Source organism: Alosa alosa, chromosome 20 (assembly GCF_017589495.1).
Source record: "Alosa alosa isolate M-15738 ecotype Scorff River chromosome 20, AALO_Geno_1.1, whole genome shotgun sequence".
Taxonomy (NCBI): Eukaryota; Metazoa; Chordata; class Actinopteri; order Clupeiformes; family Clupeidae; genus Alosa; species Alosa alosa.
The window spans coordinates 20,701,587-20,718,782 of NC_063208.1; the positions used below are offsets into that span (position 1 = coordinate 20,701,587).

Consider the following 17,196-nt stretch of genomic DNA (forward strand, 5'->3'; position numbering starts at 1 on the left):
TCCAATCTGTCTGTCATTTTCTCCTGTCTTGTCTTTCTTTCATTGTGTATCTGGGATGCCTCTGTCTTGGTCATATTTTCCCAAAATATGAGTAAACAGTCTCACAGAAAAAAAGAGTCAATTGTTAGCATTCTCTCATTGGATCTGCATGGTATGCTAATGTAGCAGTACAATGCAGGTTCAACACCACATTGAAGCTTATCATCCAACGTTTGCTTATATACCCAGCAAACAAAGTAAATATGGTAAGGTGCAGCTGAAAACAAATTATTTATTTATGCTCTTTCTGTGAGGCTGTGATTTGCAGTGATGTATTGTTCACCTTCTGTCCTTCAAATTTCTTTAGAGGATCTTTTTGACCTAACAGAAGACAACATAACTCACTTTTTAATGTGCTGGAGGCGATGACTGCAACTCTAATCAGTGCCAAAGGACTGGTCAGGTTATGGGCCTGTTGAGGTCATTTGCCTGACATTCTAAGGGGTTTACCCCATCATGGCATTGTGGCACCTTTAATATGTTCTGGAATTTTGGGGAAGAAATTCCTGCTGGGATATTAGATCTTGTTGAATGCCATAAACCTTTGGGATGACAAGGTTTATGGTAAGATCTTTAATGCCAGCTTCAAAATTCTTTTTAATCATAGTGTAATGTCATAATAACATTTAAATTACAATGTTTGTCAGCACGGTCATTTGTGCCAACAAACATACCTTCTGTGGCCCTTGGTCTTCCTCTTCTTCTTTTAACACAGTCATTGGGATCTTAACCCCAACTAACCACTCACTCTTCCTTAAATATTCTTATCTCCACCCTGAATCCACCTACTTCCTGGCCCCCATTCCAATCAGGACATAGATCCTGCCTACTCAGAGAGTGGTCCCACCCCCACTGAGACGGATTATTATTACACCTTAGAGGAGGAAGCAGCCCCACAACCAGATGGTGAGGTGATTGGACATGATGCAACTCCTGGCCAGGTAAACCTGACACTTTGGTAGGAGTCACAGAACCCCCGCCCCCCCCCCAGAAAAAGTAATAAATTACACATAATCATATTTAAAAATACCATATGAAACATGAGTTTAGCAAACCAGGTCATACTTTGTCAAGGAATATGTTCCACTAGAGATTTAATGAAAATATGTCAGATTCCTCATAGTCAATGGTGGCAGTCAGATACCTCAGTGTAATAATGGTGGAGGTGAGTCCAGTCCCCTTTGGTTGTGAATTAACATGGAGTAGTACAGTCATTCTAACCTGTTTGATTGGTTCTAACACACTGTAGAAGCACTATCAATCTGATTTCTTATCAGTGTATCACACCTCAGCCAACAGTGCCATGAGAAGTGCAGCACTTTTTTTCTGGAGAAGAATGCATAGCCTTCATTCTTATCAAACATACTTGTATGCCACACACTCTATCTAACCCCAAGATAAGACTTTGTTCTCATATCAAGACAGGAGACAACAGCTCTCCACTTGACATAAGAACAAAAATCTTGAAAGAGTGCGAGTCATATTGGAATGTTTATCTTCTAAGAGAATGAATATCATGCATTCTATCTCATTCAACAGTAGTCATCTAACAATACAATATGGAAGTAGTCTAATTTCTGAAATGTTGATTGTGGTCATTTTGGGGGGTATTGGTAAACTGTGTTGTGTATACATATTATATAAAATATATTATACAGCATATTAAATACATGGTAAATCTCTCATTGACATATTCATTAACGTGAAGTTACGGTAAGACAACTTAAAATAAATTTGTGTCAACTGAAAGGTTTTTCATTGGGAAAGTATTTTGTTAATCTCAAACTAAATGGTAAGTTAGCTCTAGTGCATTAGCCATAGTTGTACAGTAGCTGCCAATGTCTCTCACCAAGCAAAACACATTCATGACATTGCAATGTGGTGATTCATAATATCATTCTGCATTCTGTACCTAGACATTTCACATTTGGGTTCAAATCAGGATGTATTCCATTATGAAACATCCGCTGTATGAAGTGTCATGCTTTGGTGAAAGACAGTATTTGAGAATGATGGAATGATGTACATGCAGCTAGTGAAATTCCATAGACACTGAAAGAGGATGCCTGCTTTGGGTTCACAAAGAGGCATCATTTGCAACTCAGGGCCTCCTCCAGTGTCTATGTATCATCTCAGGTAAGCCTTATCTCATTTGAATCTCCCTGCCTCTTCCCTCCTCTTCCTCTTTGACCTCTCTTGACTCTCAAATACCTACCTTCCCTCTTTCACTCTACTTTTGAATCCTTGATGAACATTCATCCTCTTTCTGTCACCCTCCTGTTCCATTCTGTCCAATTTCTGTCTTTGGTGTTTCCTATCTGCCCCCCACCCCCACCCCCCACCCCCACATCCTCTTCCCAATGGTCTGGCCCAGGTGGAGGAACCAGTGGTGGAGGAGGTAGACTTGACCAAGGCAGGTGGCGAGGGGGCGTCTCAGTCTCCCGACGAGACTTTCACAGAGGAGTATGTGACTGGTGATTTTGGCATGAAGGAATACGACTATTCCTACAAGGACTACAACGAGCCTATGCCCGAGGGAGAGACCGACGCTGGCCAGATGGGCCCTGCTCTGTCCGCAGTGACGGACGAGGGAGGCGTAAGTCAAGCCCGCTTCTCACCAAATCCCCATTTCAGAAGTCACACACAGACACTGAAATGGGATTTGTGCTTGTAATTCTGTTTGCACATTATGGAGTGCAGATATGCACTACAGTTCAGAGCGGATTTCAGGGAACCTGGCGATTTGGAGAGGACCACTGTGGCACATCCAGCAGAACAATCATAGCCTTGTGCCTCGTTAGAAGTGGATTTTCTGCTGACTTGTGCCACATTTCTCGAATGTCGTTTGCTACAGTGGATCAAAACCTGAACCCAAATGCTCTGTGAATCAGGCCCTTCAACAGAAAAATAGAAAAATAAACAAACCTGCTGTCTCTTCAGTATCCTATTCAGACAGCTTTGGTAGAAGACTAGCTACATTTGTTTCAGCTTCAGCTATGTTTACACTGACACAAACTGTGCTGAGCCTTGCCAAGCGTCATGGAATTTGAGTCAGACTACTCCTAGCTATACTAAAATGCAGAATGGTTCGTTCATATTGGGTGCATTCTGTATGTGAGATTAACTTTCTCTGAATAAGGTTTTGTTGTCTAAAGTCATTTTAAGGCCTAACTCAATTGTGTCAGAGTAAATCATGCAGAGTTGTATTTGTTCATTGGAGAGAAGGTTGTCACAAGCACCTGGTAATGTTACAGGTAACAGTTTTCATCTAATAATTTAATAATTCTGGGCAAAGCTAAGTTAATTAGGCCGATGGGAATATTGTACAAAGGAAGCACATGGTTTGTATATAGGAGTGTGGTGCTGCATTGACTTGTTGATTACAAGTGCAATGAAATCCCTAACAGTGCATTGATATATTGGTAGCAACACGGGTAAAATGCCACAGAATCAAATGTAAAATAGGTGCATAGGGGCATTTTTGTGGAAATTCTCCAGACCAGAATGTAGCTTATTTATTTCACAAGACAAAAATGTCATGCATTGTCAGGCATGTCTCATAAATTTTTGTTAGACCTTGTGGACCATCATGTGAGCATGACATAAGTTCTCATTTTTCCCAAATATGTGTGGCTGTGAAATGAGATAACAGCCTTCAGTATGAGCGTCCAGTCTCTATGGTTCTACCTCATACTGGAGCCCCATCCACGTCATTCACATGGGTTCTTCCTCACAGTAGACTTTCACATATCTGATGTCAACATTTTCTCTCTCGTTCCACTCTGTTTTCCCTCATTAACCGGTCCGTCTGTACTCTTTGCCCAAGAGGCCAGTTCAGCTGAGGGCAGTGGGCCTGTCGTTGATTAGGGCAGCTCTCTCGGTTCCCCTGCACTGACTTAGCTGTGTTTTGGGTTACATATCTGTTTCCCACAGGCCGCCGTGAGTGCCCAGAAGGGAGAGAAGGGAGAGCCTGCTGTCCTTGAGCCTGTGAGTGGGAACTGCACTTACACCTCCTCACCTACAGGGGGCCCTATCCAAGTCAAATGTGTTCAGAACTCAGACAGTTATTGTGCTTTGTGATTCCATTTTTCATTTAACAGAATGATAATCTAAATAACTTTTTGGCTTAATAAATATCTAGGACATATTAGTTATTTCACAAGTTTTGAAGACTCTTTCACTCCTCCCTCACTCTTACAATGCATCTTACAGGGCATGTTGATTGAAGGACCCCCAGGACCTGAAGGACCAGCAGTGAGTGCTTCTCTTATTTCATAATATCCATGGCAATTCTAATCATGTCCATAATTCATCACTGTATAAGGCCATCCATACTGTTAATGATATGTGTTGTAGTTACCCATATACCCACAATGCCTCTCATTTTCAGGGTCTCCCTGGTCCTGCCGGCCCCTCTGGACCGCCTGGCTCTGTTGGTGATCCTGGGGAGAGGGTGAGTGTGTCAGTGTGTGTTTGTTAGTATGTAAGTTACATATGCTATGCATATATTTATGTGATGTGTATGATTTCATTATGACGCCAGGTAGCTCCTATGTCCAAAATATGGATGCTGATGTGGAGTAATGATTTAGTGATGTATCTGTGCGGACCAGTGTTATGATCAAATGGTTGACCGCAGCACTTTCCTCCGTCAGGGTCCCCCTGGCAAAGCTGGACTGGCTGGTGCTGATGGAGTTCCTGGACCCCCTGGCACCTCTGTCATGCTGCCCGTAAGTCTCATATACCTCCACCCCACCCAGCCCAGCCTACACACAACTCACACACTTTGCACCCGCCCTGCACACACGCCCTGTTAGGCCCTGACTCTTACTAATGTCCCTCTGTTTTGTCCTATAACATGTCCTATACCACAGAAAACAAGAGTGTACCTTTACATGCATGTCATTAGGGAGAACCAATCTGATTCCCTTCTTCTTGTAGTTCCGCTTTGGAAACAGCGCTGGAGAGAAAGGCCCAGTCGCTTCAGCACAAGAGGCCCAGGCCCAGGCTATCCTGTCTCAGGCTCGGGTAAGCAACGTCTTCCCCCTATGGACACTCCTGTAGTGTCTAAATCACCTGTGTGTGCTGACCAGTGACAGTGTAAATGGGGAGCAGGACTAGGTAAATGCCAGCTTGATGCTGTAACTGACGCTGTCTTTGTCTCTTTAGCTTGCTATGAAAGGACCACCTGGCGCAATGGGCTACACTGGCCGTACCGGACCTGTGGTAAGAAGAAAAACACTGCTGTTTATCTTGACTTTAGATTCTTACTTACTGCTTCAAATTCTTGTGGCAACATATCTGAGAGTGTTTGTGAATCGTAACTACTGCAACACAACAGGTTTTCTTACAGAAAATAAAAACATATCAACATAATGAAAAACACGAAACATCTGCCTTGTCTGTTTTAGGGAACTCCTGGTAGCCCTGGCCTGAAGGGAGAGAGTGGAGACCCTGGTCCTCAGGTAACAAAGACTCACTCCCGTAACAACACTACAATTCATTTGATAACAATTCAACATTGATTATGCATCTAAACACAAGATTGTTGTAGTTGTTGGGATTTATGGTTGATAATTGTTGTGATCTGTGATGTTGGACACTAGAGACACCTCTGTTGTTTTTCCTCAGGGTCCTAGAGGACCTCAGGGATTGTCTGGGCCACCTGGCAAATCTGGACGCAGGGTAAGTCAGTGCCGCAGGTGTGGGGCCATCTGTTCGCTTGAGATCTGAGATCTGAAATCTGTGTTTGACAGAGGGGTCAATCGAATGGCTCTTTAAATGAAGGATTGATTAAATCAATGTTTAAATGACAGAAGAATTGATAAATAAGCAACAGCACTATGCCTTTAGTGTATGTTATAGTGATTGGGAGTGCTTGTAGATCTGAATGGTGGGGATGTTTTATCTGTTCCTTTGTCTCCTCCTAGGGCCGTGCTGGAGCTGATGGAGCCCGCGGTATGCCAGGAGAGTCTGGTGTTAAGGTAAAGCTAACCTTTTTAATACAACTGCCAGTGCATCCATTGTGTCAAAAAATCAATAGTTTTGTTCAATTCTGTTTCTCTTCGTGTACTTGTCTTAGGGTGACCGTGGCTTTGATGGGCTTCCTGGGTTGCCAGGAGACAAAGGAACGCGGGTGAGTGTCCTCAGTTTCTCCACAGCACTGGAGTCAATTTGGCATTGAACACCCATCTCCTGTCCTGACAACTTAGAATTGTATTACAACACGTTCCTTCATCAGTGACAAGCAAGCAAAGACGCCACAAGTCCACAAGTCCGCTACACAAGTAGATCTTGTGTAATTGAGTAATAAGTGGGTGATGGGAATAGTGTCCAATGTTTATGAGTGTTTGTGTTTTCTGCTCTGTAGGGTAACACAGGTGGAATGGGAGTCCCAGGATCTCCTGGCGAGGATGGAGAGAGGGTGTGTAAAAACCATCATGACAAACATCATTACGAAAATGTGTTCTGCCAGCTCTCCAACTTTGTGTACTGACTCAGGAGTGCAACAGATATGTGTCTGAGGGAACCATGCTGTAATAGCTTAGCATAGAGCACTGGGTTTTTGAAGAAGATATTTGCATCTATGTCCATCTGCTCTCATGAACCTCTCTGTCTCGTTTCCAGGGAGATGACGGAGATGTCGGACCCAGAGGTCTTCCAGGTGAACCAGTAAGTGTTTCTTAAATGCCTCGGCATCAAAATCCTACCTGACTGTTGATTTGATTTGGATTTATTATGTGCTCTTTCTAGCACAGAGACAGCCGGTATTGGCGTATTATCTTAGTCCAATTTACCTCCATTAAGCCTACTTCAGGGAATAAATCATTAGGAGATGTTATGATTGTGATCATTTGCAGTATTGAGGTTTAAACCACATGCTGGCAGCCCTGTGCTTTATGTTGTCCTCTTGTTTGCTATGTCATCATACTTTTCTCCAGTTCTTCACAAAGATAGTTAATTAGTGCCCATTTGTATCATATTGTAAGGATATGACTGAAAGCAGAATCAGGTCACATGTTAAATGTTTGGCCACAGTGATTCTGGCAGTGATGATATACATTGTCTATACATTACATTGCAATATGTGTCTATGTCTATACATTTCCCTCGTGTCCATCTCCTGAATTGTGTCTGTCCCCCCCTCTCTCCTGTACTTTAGGGACCCCGTGGTCTGCTGGGTCCCAAAGGTCCCACTGGTCTCCCTGGACCTCCTGTAAGTATTGATGCACTCAGATTATCAGGGTTTTCATACATGTATTTATCTCTACTTATCCTCTAATCATTTTAATCTCTCATTTTAGGGTGTGCGTGGAAATGATGGTCCTCATGGTCCTAAAGGAAACTTGGTTAGTTGTTCTTTGTTCTATTGTTAAAGTTACACATTTGTCGAAAGTCATCTGTTTCACCAGACAAAACTTTTACATATTTTTATTCTTGATTCTTGGGCAGTGTAGCAGTAATTGGATGTTTTTGATATGATATGGACAGTAAAAACTATGGCAAGAAGTAAATGGTCTGGTAGTCTTACTCACCACCATTTTTCCTGATCTTCTGTTTTAGGGACCCCAGGGAGAGCCCGGCCCACCTGGGCAGCAGGGTCAACCAGGAACTCAGGTAAGAGGTCAAAGGTCAATTTGTATATACATTTGGATGGGGGAGCGGTGGCACAAGCGGCTACAGCATCCATACCACATTCAGGTCCAAGTGCCCACATGGACCCGGGTTAAAATCTGACCTGCGGTTATTTCCCAATCCCACCCCATCTCACTCTCACTGTCCTATCTGAATAAATCCAAAAAGTCTAAAATATATATATATACTTAAACAAATTGCTGGACAGGCTCAAATGTTGGATGTTTACCCTATCTTTTCAGATTTGTCTTATTTTAGCCTGGAAAATGTTTTTCACAAACCAGAGGTTCCAATTGGAGACCTATTTTAATCTTTTACCAATTTGCAAGAGGTGATAACACATGCCTTCTATACTAATGGACCCTTTCCGAGTTGACTTTTGGCTAGATGAGCACATTGGCTTTGACATTCACTGCATTTCAGGCTACACAATGAATAGACTACTATTTACTATTTTTAAAATAGTGTCTCTGTCTATTTCAAGCCAGGCCCAACTTTTAATGAGTGCCTATGCTATAGGCTAGTGCAGTATGCAAGTGTATAATTATAGCTAGTCATATAGGCTGCTGACTTTGTCCATCAAACATCCCAGAAGTAGCTAAAGCACATCCTGATGTGCATTGATAGTATACACTAGTTGGTATCACTATGCTGCACCCATAGAATGTATCAATAAACCCAAGTAGTCCAGTAACTCAACAGAATCACTTCATCAATAGTTGGATAAACAATAAGCTTTGTTCTGATTGATATTGTCACAAAGCGACTACTATTATTTTCCTCAGCAGTTTGATCAAATAGCAGCAGTCCCATTACAACACACACATTGTTTCGTATTAAAATATGCTGACTTGTAAAGATTTACAAGATGACTTGTTTACAAGATGACTTGTTAACATGCAATATTTACATGGGATTTCAGGGAATGTCAGGACCTCAGGGAGCTAACGGACCGCCAGGCGAGAAGGTAAACACAAACTGAAAAATAAACTCTGTCATTTTAAGTTGGCATCTTTCACCATGCATCAGAAGTGGCATGACACCGATTTGGTTTCTTCCAGGGACCAAGAGGAAAGCCCGGTCTGCCAGGCATGCCAGGAGCCGATGGCCCCCCAGTAAGTACTGTACCGTCCCTCCTCTCTGTGAGAAGGAACCAGTCACCTCCTGCGGAAAATCTACGAGTAGTCTGTGTCTCAGCATACAGACCAAAAGATTGACAGCTGTTATCAAAATCCTACAGAATTTCCATGTATCTGATTGGACTTGTCAAAATTACAATGCAAAGTCCATATATTGACCAAAATTCCCCAGCAGATTACAAGTAGCTATCAACAGATAAGCCCCAATAATTAGGTTTTTTGTCATGTGAAGTCAAGCATGAACAGCACAGTATGGCACCAGAGATTGTGCAGGCCAATAAATGTATGCATTCATTGTGCTGTGGATTAAAGAATTCACCGATCTTACATACGTCGAGTTTGCCCTCCTGATCTCTTCTCCTCTTACCCCCAGGGTCACCCAGGAAAGGAGGGACCTGGTGGCACCAAAGGAAACCAGGTGGGTTCAGATCAAATACCCTGACTGATTAAATATCACCTTCAACAGGGAATAACTTTGTATCAAGGAACATTAACTAAAAATCTATGAACCTTTTGTATGGGAAAAGAATGCCCTGAGTGTAGACATGAATGAAAGGGTGCCTTTGAGGGCACTTTATTCATGTGGGTATTAAGGGATATTGAATCAATGACTTTAGAAAAGCAACAGAACTAATAGTCACTTGTTTAACATACTAGTTTTTGTTTTTTGAGTTGATACAGTAAAGAGAAAGATATGGAATACATAATTTTAAGATCAGCAGTAGTTAGAGAATAAATTAACCTTAAGAACTCAAGAAAGTCATGTCTGTTACATGTATGTAAATGCTACTTTTTGTCAGTTTTTTCTTGCACACATCCATTGTATCTCCTTATATTTTTGAAGGAGCCCTGTGATTTGGCCACTGCCCCTAAGTGAAGAATGAATACCCCTCACATTCATGAATCATGACATTGTATTGTCACTATTAGATATGGCAAGCAGTGTATTGTCAGCACATAGAACAGTAAAGTGGCAGAGAAAGGCACTGCAGTCAAATCAGTGAAATCAAATTTCAGTCTCACATTACAGTGACTGGAAATATGTAGCAATGTAATTTTACAGAATTAAATTTAATTAAATTAAATATCTTTAAATCAAATAAATAAAAAAGTGAAAAAGCAAACTTGCACAGTTGGGTGCTTGCCAAGTCATGTGGACAATTCCCATTTCAGAAAGTGTAACTGTAAAGCTTTAAGCTTTACCAGGATAGAGCCTCACTACTTTTTCTTCTGATTTCTACTTGGACTGATTGCTGATATATTATGTTGTGTTGTTAGCTAATATGCTACATACAGCTTGTCATTACATATTATGTGTAGCAACACTACAAGTATGCAGGTTAAACCATTTTAAGGTATTTATTTGGCTGCAGTTAGTTAACTTTATAATATCGATACAATAAAACTATCATCAAATTATATCAATTATTAATTATTATATTAATTGAAATTAATTGAAATTATTTATTCAGATATAAAATTACCCAGGGATCCCACCAGCTGCCAGTGCTTTTTACAATGTATAACACATATCTTTTGTAGCACTATGTTGCCAAATATATTGAACATGCCCAAATACCACACTTCAGTTTGCAAGTTAGCTACATTTCAGTGCTGTTGTAGATGTTTGTAAGCACTTTAGTTGTTAGCTAGTTAGCTTGTCAGTTTTATACAAAACTCTATGCTTACAACTCTGTGCTTAAATGTTAAGGATGCAAACTATTATTTAGTTCTATGGACCTAATTTAAATGCTGCCTAATAACTATGCAACATCTATTTGCAAATGTAATACCACGAGAAAGCTCCTAAGCACAAATATTGGGGGGTCAGCTGAAATCTGTCTCACGCCACGTAATGCCGTTAGTTCATGCATGAGAACTTTGCTCGTAGACTTTACACTTTGCCCTGCATTCAAATTAGGCCCCTAGTGTTAGTTTGCAGAGTTTACACAGAGACTGGTATGTTACATTGTATCCCAACTTCAAAGAATCTATTTTTCTCATGTCCTCTTTTTTATCATATTCCAGGGACCCAGTGGCCCTCAGGGTCCTATTGGCTATCCTGGCCCTCGTGGAGTTAAGGTAAGTCATGATCATCGGTATTACCAAAATCATACCATATTGTTCATATTTGGTGAAATATGTTGGTACGGTGTGACTTTTTACATCATGTTTAACTTGTCTATATCCAACAATGCATCATATTTTCAAATGGCAGATGATTCCATCCTCATTTGTTAAAACTGTTTTATTTCACACAGCATTATACAGCATAATTTATAGACCTATATTTTGTATGTAATAATATTAATTAGCCTAATTTTCATTTTTATATATATTTAATTAAGTTATACACACTGTTCTATTGTTTCCTACAGTCTTACTGTCATAGAATTGTTTGTGTAACAGTACTGCACTTTTTGAAATATTTACACAATAAGTTTCCACACAAACATTACAGGGCGAGCAAGGTATCCGAGGACTGAAGGGGCACAAGGGGGAGAAGGTACGTGACAGTTCACGTGAACACTGTTTTATCTTCTGTAATGCAGACAAGTAAGACTTATGGGCATATTTTAGAAATGTTATCAAAATTATTCAGTGGATAAACCATTGAAGTAATGCAATCAACAATGTGCATGGGTGTCAATTAGAACAGCTGTGGATGCCATCCTTCTCACCTAGCATGTTCATTCATCATTTTGTTTGAAGTGTTTTTGTCCCTGACCTCCATATTGAGGTTGCTCACCATCGTAATGAGACACTGAATATTCATGAAGTCATTTTCTGGATTGCTAGGGTGAAGATGGATTCCCTGGAATCAAAGGAGACTTTGGAGCAAAGGGAGAGAGAGTAAGACTGATCTACATCCTTTTATTTACTTATCATCACACTTACATCATCATTCTGATGTTATCTGATATTTTCAATCACAGTGTTTAGACCACCAAATATTATATTAACTTCTGTACTTCAGTCATTTCATGCAGATAGGTTATATATCAATAATAACTGTGCACACTATTTGTTTAATTAATTGAAGAATAATGCATTGAATGATCTGATAGGGAGAGTTGGGAGTTCCTGGCCCTAGGGGAGAGGATGGTGCAGAGGGGCCAAAAGGTCGTGTTGGACCCCCTGGTGAGATCGGCCCTCTTGGTCTCATTGGAGAGAAGGTGGGTCAACAAAAAGAATCTTTCATCTAAAACAGACCTGGATTACACAGATAGATTCTAGATAAGACCTTTAAAGGACTCAAGAGAAACCATTACATAGTCCTCCATGAAAGACAATGTGAAAAACTGTATTATAGATGTATGTGTAACTTTATGTATCCTTTATGTGTTTTTTTTATTTAAAGTCTAATGGTTTTATAGTTTACAATGTTTTTCTGAAGTGAGACATATTTTAGTTGTCTTATCCTAAAACTTTTATCTAATTACAGGGTAAACTTGGTGTTCCTGGTCTGCCTGGATATCCTGGAAGACAAGGAATCAAGGTCAGTGACAGAAATTACTATAATTGATTTACTATGATAATTGACTATGATAATTGATATGACAGCTACTGTAGGTGCTCACAAACCTGACTTTATGTGTTATGTCCACAGGGATCTCTTGGTTTCCCAGGATTCCCTGGTGCTAACGGCGAGAAAGGCGCAAGGGTAAGGGCCATTACAGGCATAAAGGATAAATTAGATTGCAGAATGAATGAATGAATGAAATGAAAAAATATGATGGAAGTGAAAAATTTCAAACAAAGCCCACAGTGCCAATGTCAATGGAGATGGTATGACTATATTTATTATATACCGTGGCCTACTGGTTAGTGCTTTGGACTTGTAACCGGAGGGTTGCCGGTTCGAACCCCGACCAGTAGGCACGGCTGAAGTGTGTGCTTTACCTCACTGTGTGTTCACTGTGTGCTGAGTGTGTTTCACTAATTCACGGATTGGGATAAATGCAGAGACCAAATTTCCCTCACAGGATCAAAAAAGTATATATACTTATATTGACTTTTTAACATTGTATAATGGCGATATCATCATGCTCAATCTGTTATTACTTGAGTAATGTAAATAGAGCGAAATAGAGAGGACATACTTGTTACATGCAGATCCACCTGTTTCTGAAGTGCATATGACTTTAACAACTCATTTTTACATTTTTGTAGGGTATTATTGGAAAGTCCGGTCCAAGAGGACAGAGAGGACCAACTGTAAGTTGCACAACACCACTCACTTTAATAGATTTACAATAAAATGCATCAGATATTTATGATGAAATTAGTTCAGTTCACTTTTCTTGGTCAGCCTGCATGCGTTCATACACAATTTAGGTAAATCCAATTGTACTGTTGTGTTTCAAATCCAGCCCCATTCTGTTTCAGTTTACCATAGTTCACATTTGTTGGTGCTTGTGGGCAACTTTGAATTTAAATTGTTATGTGTTGCATCTCTTTTAGGGACCCAGGGGTCAGAGAGGTCCTCGTGGTTCCACCGGAAAGCTTGGAGCCAAGGTGAGATGCCAAAAATGAAGGTTATTAAAAAGGAATTATCAATACACGTGAGCTCAAGTAAACTAATTGCTCTAAACATTTTTTTTCTCACAGGGTTCATCAGGAAGCGATGGCCCCTCCGGTCCACCAGGAGAGAGGGTGAGTGACTCATCGATGACGCTTATTTATTTGTTATTAGATTTTAACAAATATTACTATCATGACTCACATTATATCACTGTTTTTACAGGGACTGCCCGGGCCTCAAGGAGCAAACGGATTCCCTGGGCCAAAGGGACCTCCCGTAAGAAAGACCATTGTGCATTAATGCAATTTACACAGTCTAGCAAGAAAAATGCTATGTCACTGTGTCATATTTGAACTTTTTCCTTTAATCCATCCAAGGGACCACCAGGGAAAGATGGACTGCCCGGACACCCTGGACAGAGAGGCGAAGTCGTAAGTTTTAAAGCCTTATTACAGTTGCGCAGTGATTTACAGCACTCAAGTTACAGGGGTACTCATTGCTATTTCATACAGAGCTCATTATTATTATTTGAATATTGTTACATACCCTAGGAGCCCATGAAGCATCATGACTGAACCAAATAATTCTCTCTTTCTCAGGGATTCCAAGGCAAGACTGGCCCTCCTGGAGGACCAGGAGTTGTTGGACCTCAGGTAAGCCATTTTTGTTGCTGACTGGTTCAACCTTGGGGTACAAACCCATGACCTCGGGCTTTGGCTTTCTAGTACTGGGGGTTTGGCATTCTGACCACAGAAAAGAAATACACTTTCCACTTCACTTTTTACCGAAGCTTCTCAAGATTTGAACACTTCCAATATATATGCCCATAGTCATAATTATTTAATTGAAATTAATTGGAAATGTGTGAGATTTGGCTGTGTAGCCTGCATATTCAAGGGATCACACAGCAAAAAAAACATTGTTTGCCATCTATGGATGTGTTACCTGATGACACCTATTGGGGACCTATAGTAAATTGGTTTATTAGATGAATTACTGTTGTCTATGTTGTCTTCTATGATGTGGACTGCATCACCTGATCTTGATTGATTGATTTGGGTGTTTGTATAAAAACACCTTGCATCTGTATGTCAACACTGCATAGTGTCAGGTCTTTTTACTCAACTATTGTGTTATTTATTGTCATAGGGTCCTGCAGGCGAGACCGGCCCAATGGGTGAGCGTGGACATTCTGGCCCCCCTGGACCACCAGGTGAGCAGGGCTTGGCTGGACCTTCTGGAAAGGAAGGAACCAAGGGTGACCCTGGTCCCCCTGGTGGCCCCGGAAAAGATGGACCCCCTGGTCTGAGAGGATTCCCTGGAGAGAGAGGACTACCAGGAACCCCGGTGAGCAGACTGACCAACCAACAGGGTTTTGCTACGTGCTAATGCTGGATTATGCTAACGTTAGGATATTGTTTCACCACTAAAGGCCTATTTCAGCACACTGATGATAAAAAAATCTATATTTTCATTTATCAGCCACAGAATGACCAAATACAAGATACAAAAATATGTTGGATTGCAATTGCTTTCACACAATTGTAGGATGGATATTCATGAAATGCATTAAATCGTTATGCTCTTTTGTAGGGCGGCCCTGGACTCAAAGGAAGTGAAGGCCCAGCTGGTCCTCCTGGCCCAGCCGTAAGTCGTAACAAAACAACCATTAGATGTTATTACTACTGGTGTTATAGATGTTATGAGCCACTTTACTGTGGGACATTCACAATATCCATATTCATAAGTGGGACTGGTGGTGATTAAATGTTACTTCCATAACCCCAGGGATCTTCAGGTGAGAGGGGCTCAGCTGGCGGAGCAGGCCCCATCGGACCCCCAGGAAGACCAGGACCTCAGGGACCACCTGGAGCTGCAGGAGAGAAGGGAGTGCCTGTAAGTTGGTCCTCCCCACACAAAGCCTGTGACACAGGACATATTACATTGTATTGTATTGTATTGTATTGTCTTTGCTATTGCATAGTCTTCTGTCTCGGCATTGGTTATGATTATTTCTTACTTATTTAAAGTATATTATTTTGTCTGTTATTATCTGCCTCTCTGGTATCATAATATAAGGGTCATTAAAAGGCTAATTGGTAAAAGTTAGTTGTTGACAGTAGTGTTGGTTGGATAGTGTGATGCAGTCTTGACTCACTTCTTTGTACCACTTTACTTTTTCCGTCCCTCTCAGGGAGAGAAAGGACCTATGGGCCCAGCTGGTCGTGACGGACTCCAAGGCCCAGTGGGTCTCCCTGGCCCTGCAGGACCACCAGGAGTTCCCGGAGAGGACGGAGACAAGGCCAGTGACCCATCCAATACCTCCAAAGCTGTTACCATATGTTGCCCGTTTTAAGAACTTAGGAGGCTCTGGAGAGATTTGTTTTTGTGTACCATGTCCGTAATGCTTTGGTTTTGCTACAGGGTGAGGTTGGTGAGCACGGCCAGAAGGGAGCTAAAGGAGGAAAGGGAGAGCAGGTGAGTAACACTGGAGTCTTTGATGTTGTAGTGTACAGTAATTAGACTGGAACATCGGTCTCTCTCAATATTGCCTATCCCTCAATATCTGTTTCTTTATTCCAAAGGGTCCTCCTGGTCCACCAGGATCAATGGGTCCAGTTGGCCAGCCTGGTGCTGCTGTAAGTATGAGAAAAAACATTGCTTGATCTAATAGCTTCTGATAGTTCACATTCACATTGTCCGTTGGCTTGTATGGAAGTTGATGCAGGAAGTTCTGATTCCAGTTGGAAGTTCTGATTCCAGTTCCTATGTGCTTTGTAGGGAGCTGATGGTGAGACCGGTGCCAGAGGTCAGCAGGGTATCTTTGGAGCCAAGGGAGATGAAGGAACAAGAGGATTCCCAGGACCTCCAGGTCCTATTGGTCTGCAGGTACACAAACATATCTTTTCTTTTCACACATTCACAAACAAAGTGTGTCTGTCTGCATATTTCTTTTGAACCTTCAGGGTTCAAATATAGTTTGTGTCTGAAGGATAGTTTGTGTCTGAAGCTGTTCTTTCCTCTGTGTAGGGATTGCCTGGCCCATCTGGAGAGAAGGGAGAGACTGGAGATGGTGGACCAATGGTAAGTTACCACTTTCGATGCATATTTACATCATATCCACATCTCATGATCTATAGCATGTATGTCCCTGTAACTAGCACTGTATCATTGGTACACTGCAACTACACACCATCAACAAATCCAACTACAACAGCAAAACCGATTATTTAGACTCGTGCCTTGGTTTGATGTCTTTTTGCAACACCAATCATTAATTGAAATATAAAATGGAATTAATAGTGTGGCTGACTTGGCTCTTTTTTGGGTTTTCTCGACAGGGACCTCCTGGTCCTCCAGGCCCACGTGGCCCAGCTGGTCCCAACGGTGCCGATGTAAGTCTGTCTGTCTGTCTGTCCATCTCTCTGGTCATCTGATATGTTACCATAGTCATAGCTGTCTATCCATTGTTTTGGATTGCTTGAGCTAGCTTTGCAGCACAAGTTGGCACTTTAGACTGAAGTAATAGGCTGGAGTAGGAAAAAATTCCCCGCCTCACACAGACCCCCACACCCCAGATTGTCACAAGTGGTGAATCAAACACAAAATCAGCCTGATTCTCCTGTGAGATGTGACAACACAGGACATGACCATTCCACTTCCTCCTTCCTCTCAAGTTACTGTGTGTCAGTGCCACATTTGGACTAAAATAACATAATGTCATCCTATCACTGCAGTCGAGGACATCATGCTGTTATCATATACTCTAATTATCCATTTATAGCCCGTCATGGTGGTGTAAGCTAACAATATGCTCTATGTTGGACTGTGTATCATTTTAGTTGTAGATTTTAACCT

The 17,196-nt window shown here is 41.4% G+C and overlaps 1 protein-coding gene across 4 annotated transcripts in view; it reads left to right on the forward strand.

Annotated features, from left to right (window-relative positions):
• The window catches only part of col11a2 (collagen, type XI, alpha 2), a 44,018-nt gene that overhangs the window by 17,864 nt on the left and 8,958 nt on the right, over positions 1 to 17,196 (forward strand). For 3 of the 4 annotated variants that reach the window (XM_048229653.1, XM_048229655.1, XM_048229652.1), the window contains 41 exons: positions 852 to 980; positions 2,414 to 2,635; positions 3,973 to 4,026; positions 4,252 to 4,293; positions 4,430 to 4,492; positions 4,695 to 4,769; positions 4,981 to 5,067; positions 5,209 to 5,265; positions 5,451 to 5,504; positions 5,671 to 5,724; positions 5,970 to 6,023; positions 6,122 to 6,175; positions 6,410 to 6,463; positions 6,667 to 6,711; positions 7,202 to 7,255; positions 7,344 to 7,388; positions 7,603 to 7,656; positions 8,597 to 8,641; positions 8,736 to 8,789; positions 9,187 to 9,231; positions 10,842 to 10,895; positions 11,275 to 11,319; positions 11,613 to 11,666; positions 11,882 to 11,989; positions 12,259 to 12,312; positions 12,424 to 12,477; positions 12,987 to 13,031; positions 13,278 to 13,331; positions 13,425 to 13,469; positions 13,561 to 13,614; positions 13,716 to 13,769; positions 13,938 to 13,991; positions 14,488 to 14,685; positions 14,932 to 14,985; positions 15,127 to 15,234; positions 15,533 to 15,640; positions 15,763 to 15,816; positions 15,924 to 15,977; positions 16,120 to 16,227; positions 16,369 to 16,422; positions 16,680 to 16,733. In XM_048229653.1, coding sequence (XP_048085610.1) covers positions 852 to 980; positions 2,414 to 2,635; positions 3,973 to 4,026; positions 4,252 to 4,293; positions 4,430 to 4,492; positions 4,695 to 4,769; positions 4,981 to 5,067; positions 5,209 to 5,265; positions 5,451 to 5,504; positions 5,671 to 5,724; positions 5,970 to 6,023; positions 6,122 to 6,175; positions 6,410 to 6,463; positions 6,667 to 6,711; positions 7,202 to 7,255; positions 7,344 to 7,388; positions 7,603 to 7,656; positions 8,597 to 8,641; positions 8,736 to 8,789; positions 9,187 to 9,231; positions 10,842 to 10,895; positions 11,275 to 11,319; positions 11,613 to 11,666; positions 11,882 to 11,989; positions 12,259 to 12,312; positions 12,424 to 12,477; positions 12,987 to 13,031; positions 13,278 to 13,331; positions 13,425 to 13,469; positions 13,561 to 13,614; positions 13,716 to 13,769; positions 13,938 to 13,991; positions 14,488 to 14,685; positions 14,932 to 14,985; positions 15,127 to 15,234; positions 15,533 to 15,640; positions 15,763 to 15,816; positions 15,924 to 15,977; positions 16,120 to 16,227; positions 16,369 to 16,422; positions 16,680 to 16,733 — 2,808 coding nt within the window. The remainder of the gene's footprint in view (positions 1 to 851; positions 981 to 2,413; positions 2,636 to 3,972; positions 4,027 to 4,251; positions 4,294 to 4,429; positions 4,493 to 4,694; positions 4,770 to 4,980; positions 5,068 to 5,208; positions 5,266 to 5,450; positions 5,505 to 5,670; positions 5,725 to 5,969; positions 6,024 to 6,121; positions 6,176 to 6,409; positions 6,464 to 6,666; positions 6,712 to 7,201; positions 7,256 to 7,343; positions 7,389 to 7,602; positions 7,657 to 8,596; positions 8,642 to 8,735; positions 8,790 to 9,186; positions 9,232 to 10,841; positions 10,896 to 11,274; positions 11,320 to 11,612; positions 11,667 to 11,881; positions 11,990 to 12,258; positions 12,313 to 12,423; positions 12,478 to 12,986; positions 13,032 to 13,277; positions 13,332 to 13,424; positions 13,470 to 13,560; positions 13,615 to 13,715; positions 13,770 to 13,937; positions 13,992 to 14,487; positions 14,686 to 14,931; positions 14,986 to 15,126; positions 15,235 to 15,532; positions 15,641 to 15,762; positions 15,817 to 15,923; positions 15,978 to 16,119; positions 16,228 to 16,368; positions 16,423 to 16,679; positions 16,734 to 17,196) is intronic. The other variant, XM_048229654.1, reaches the window with a different exon arrangement.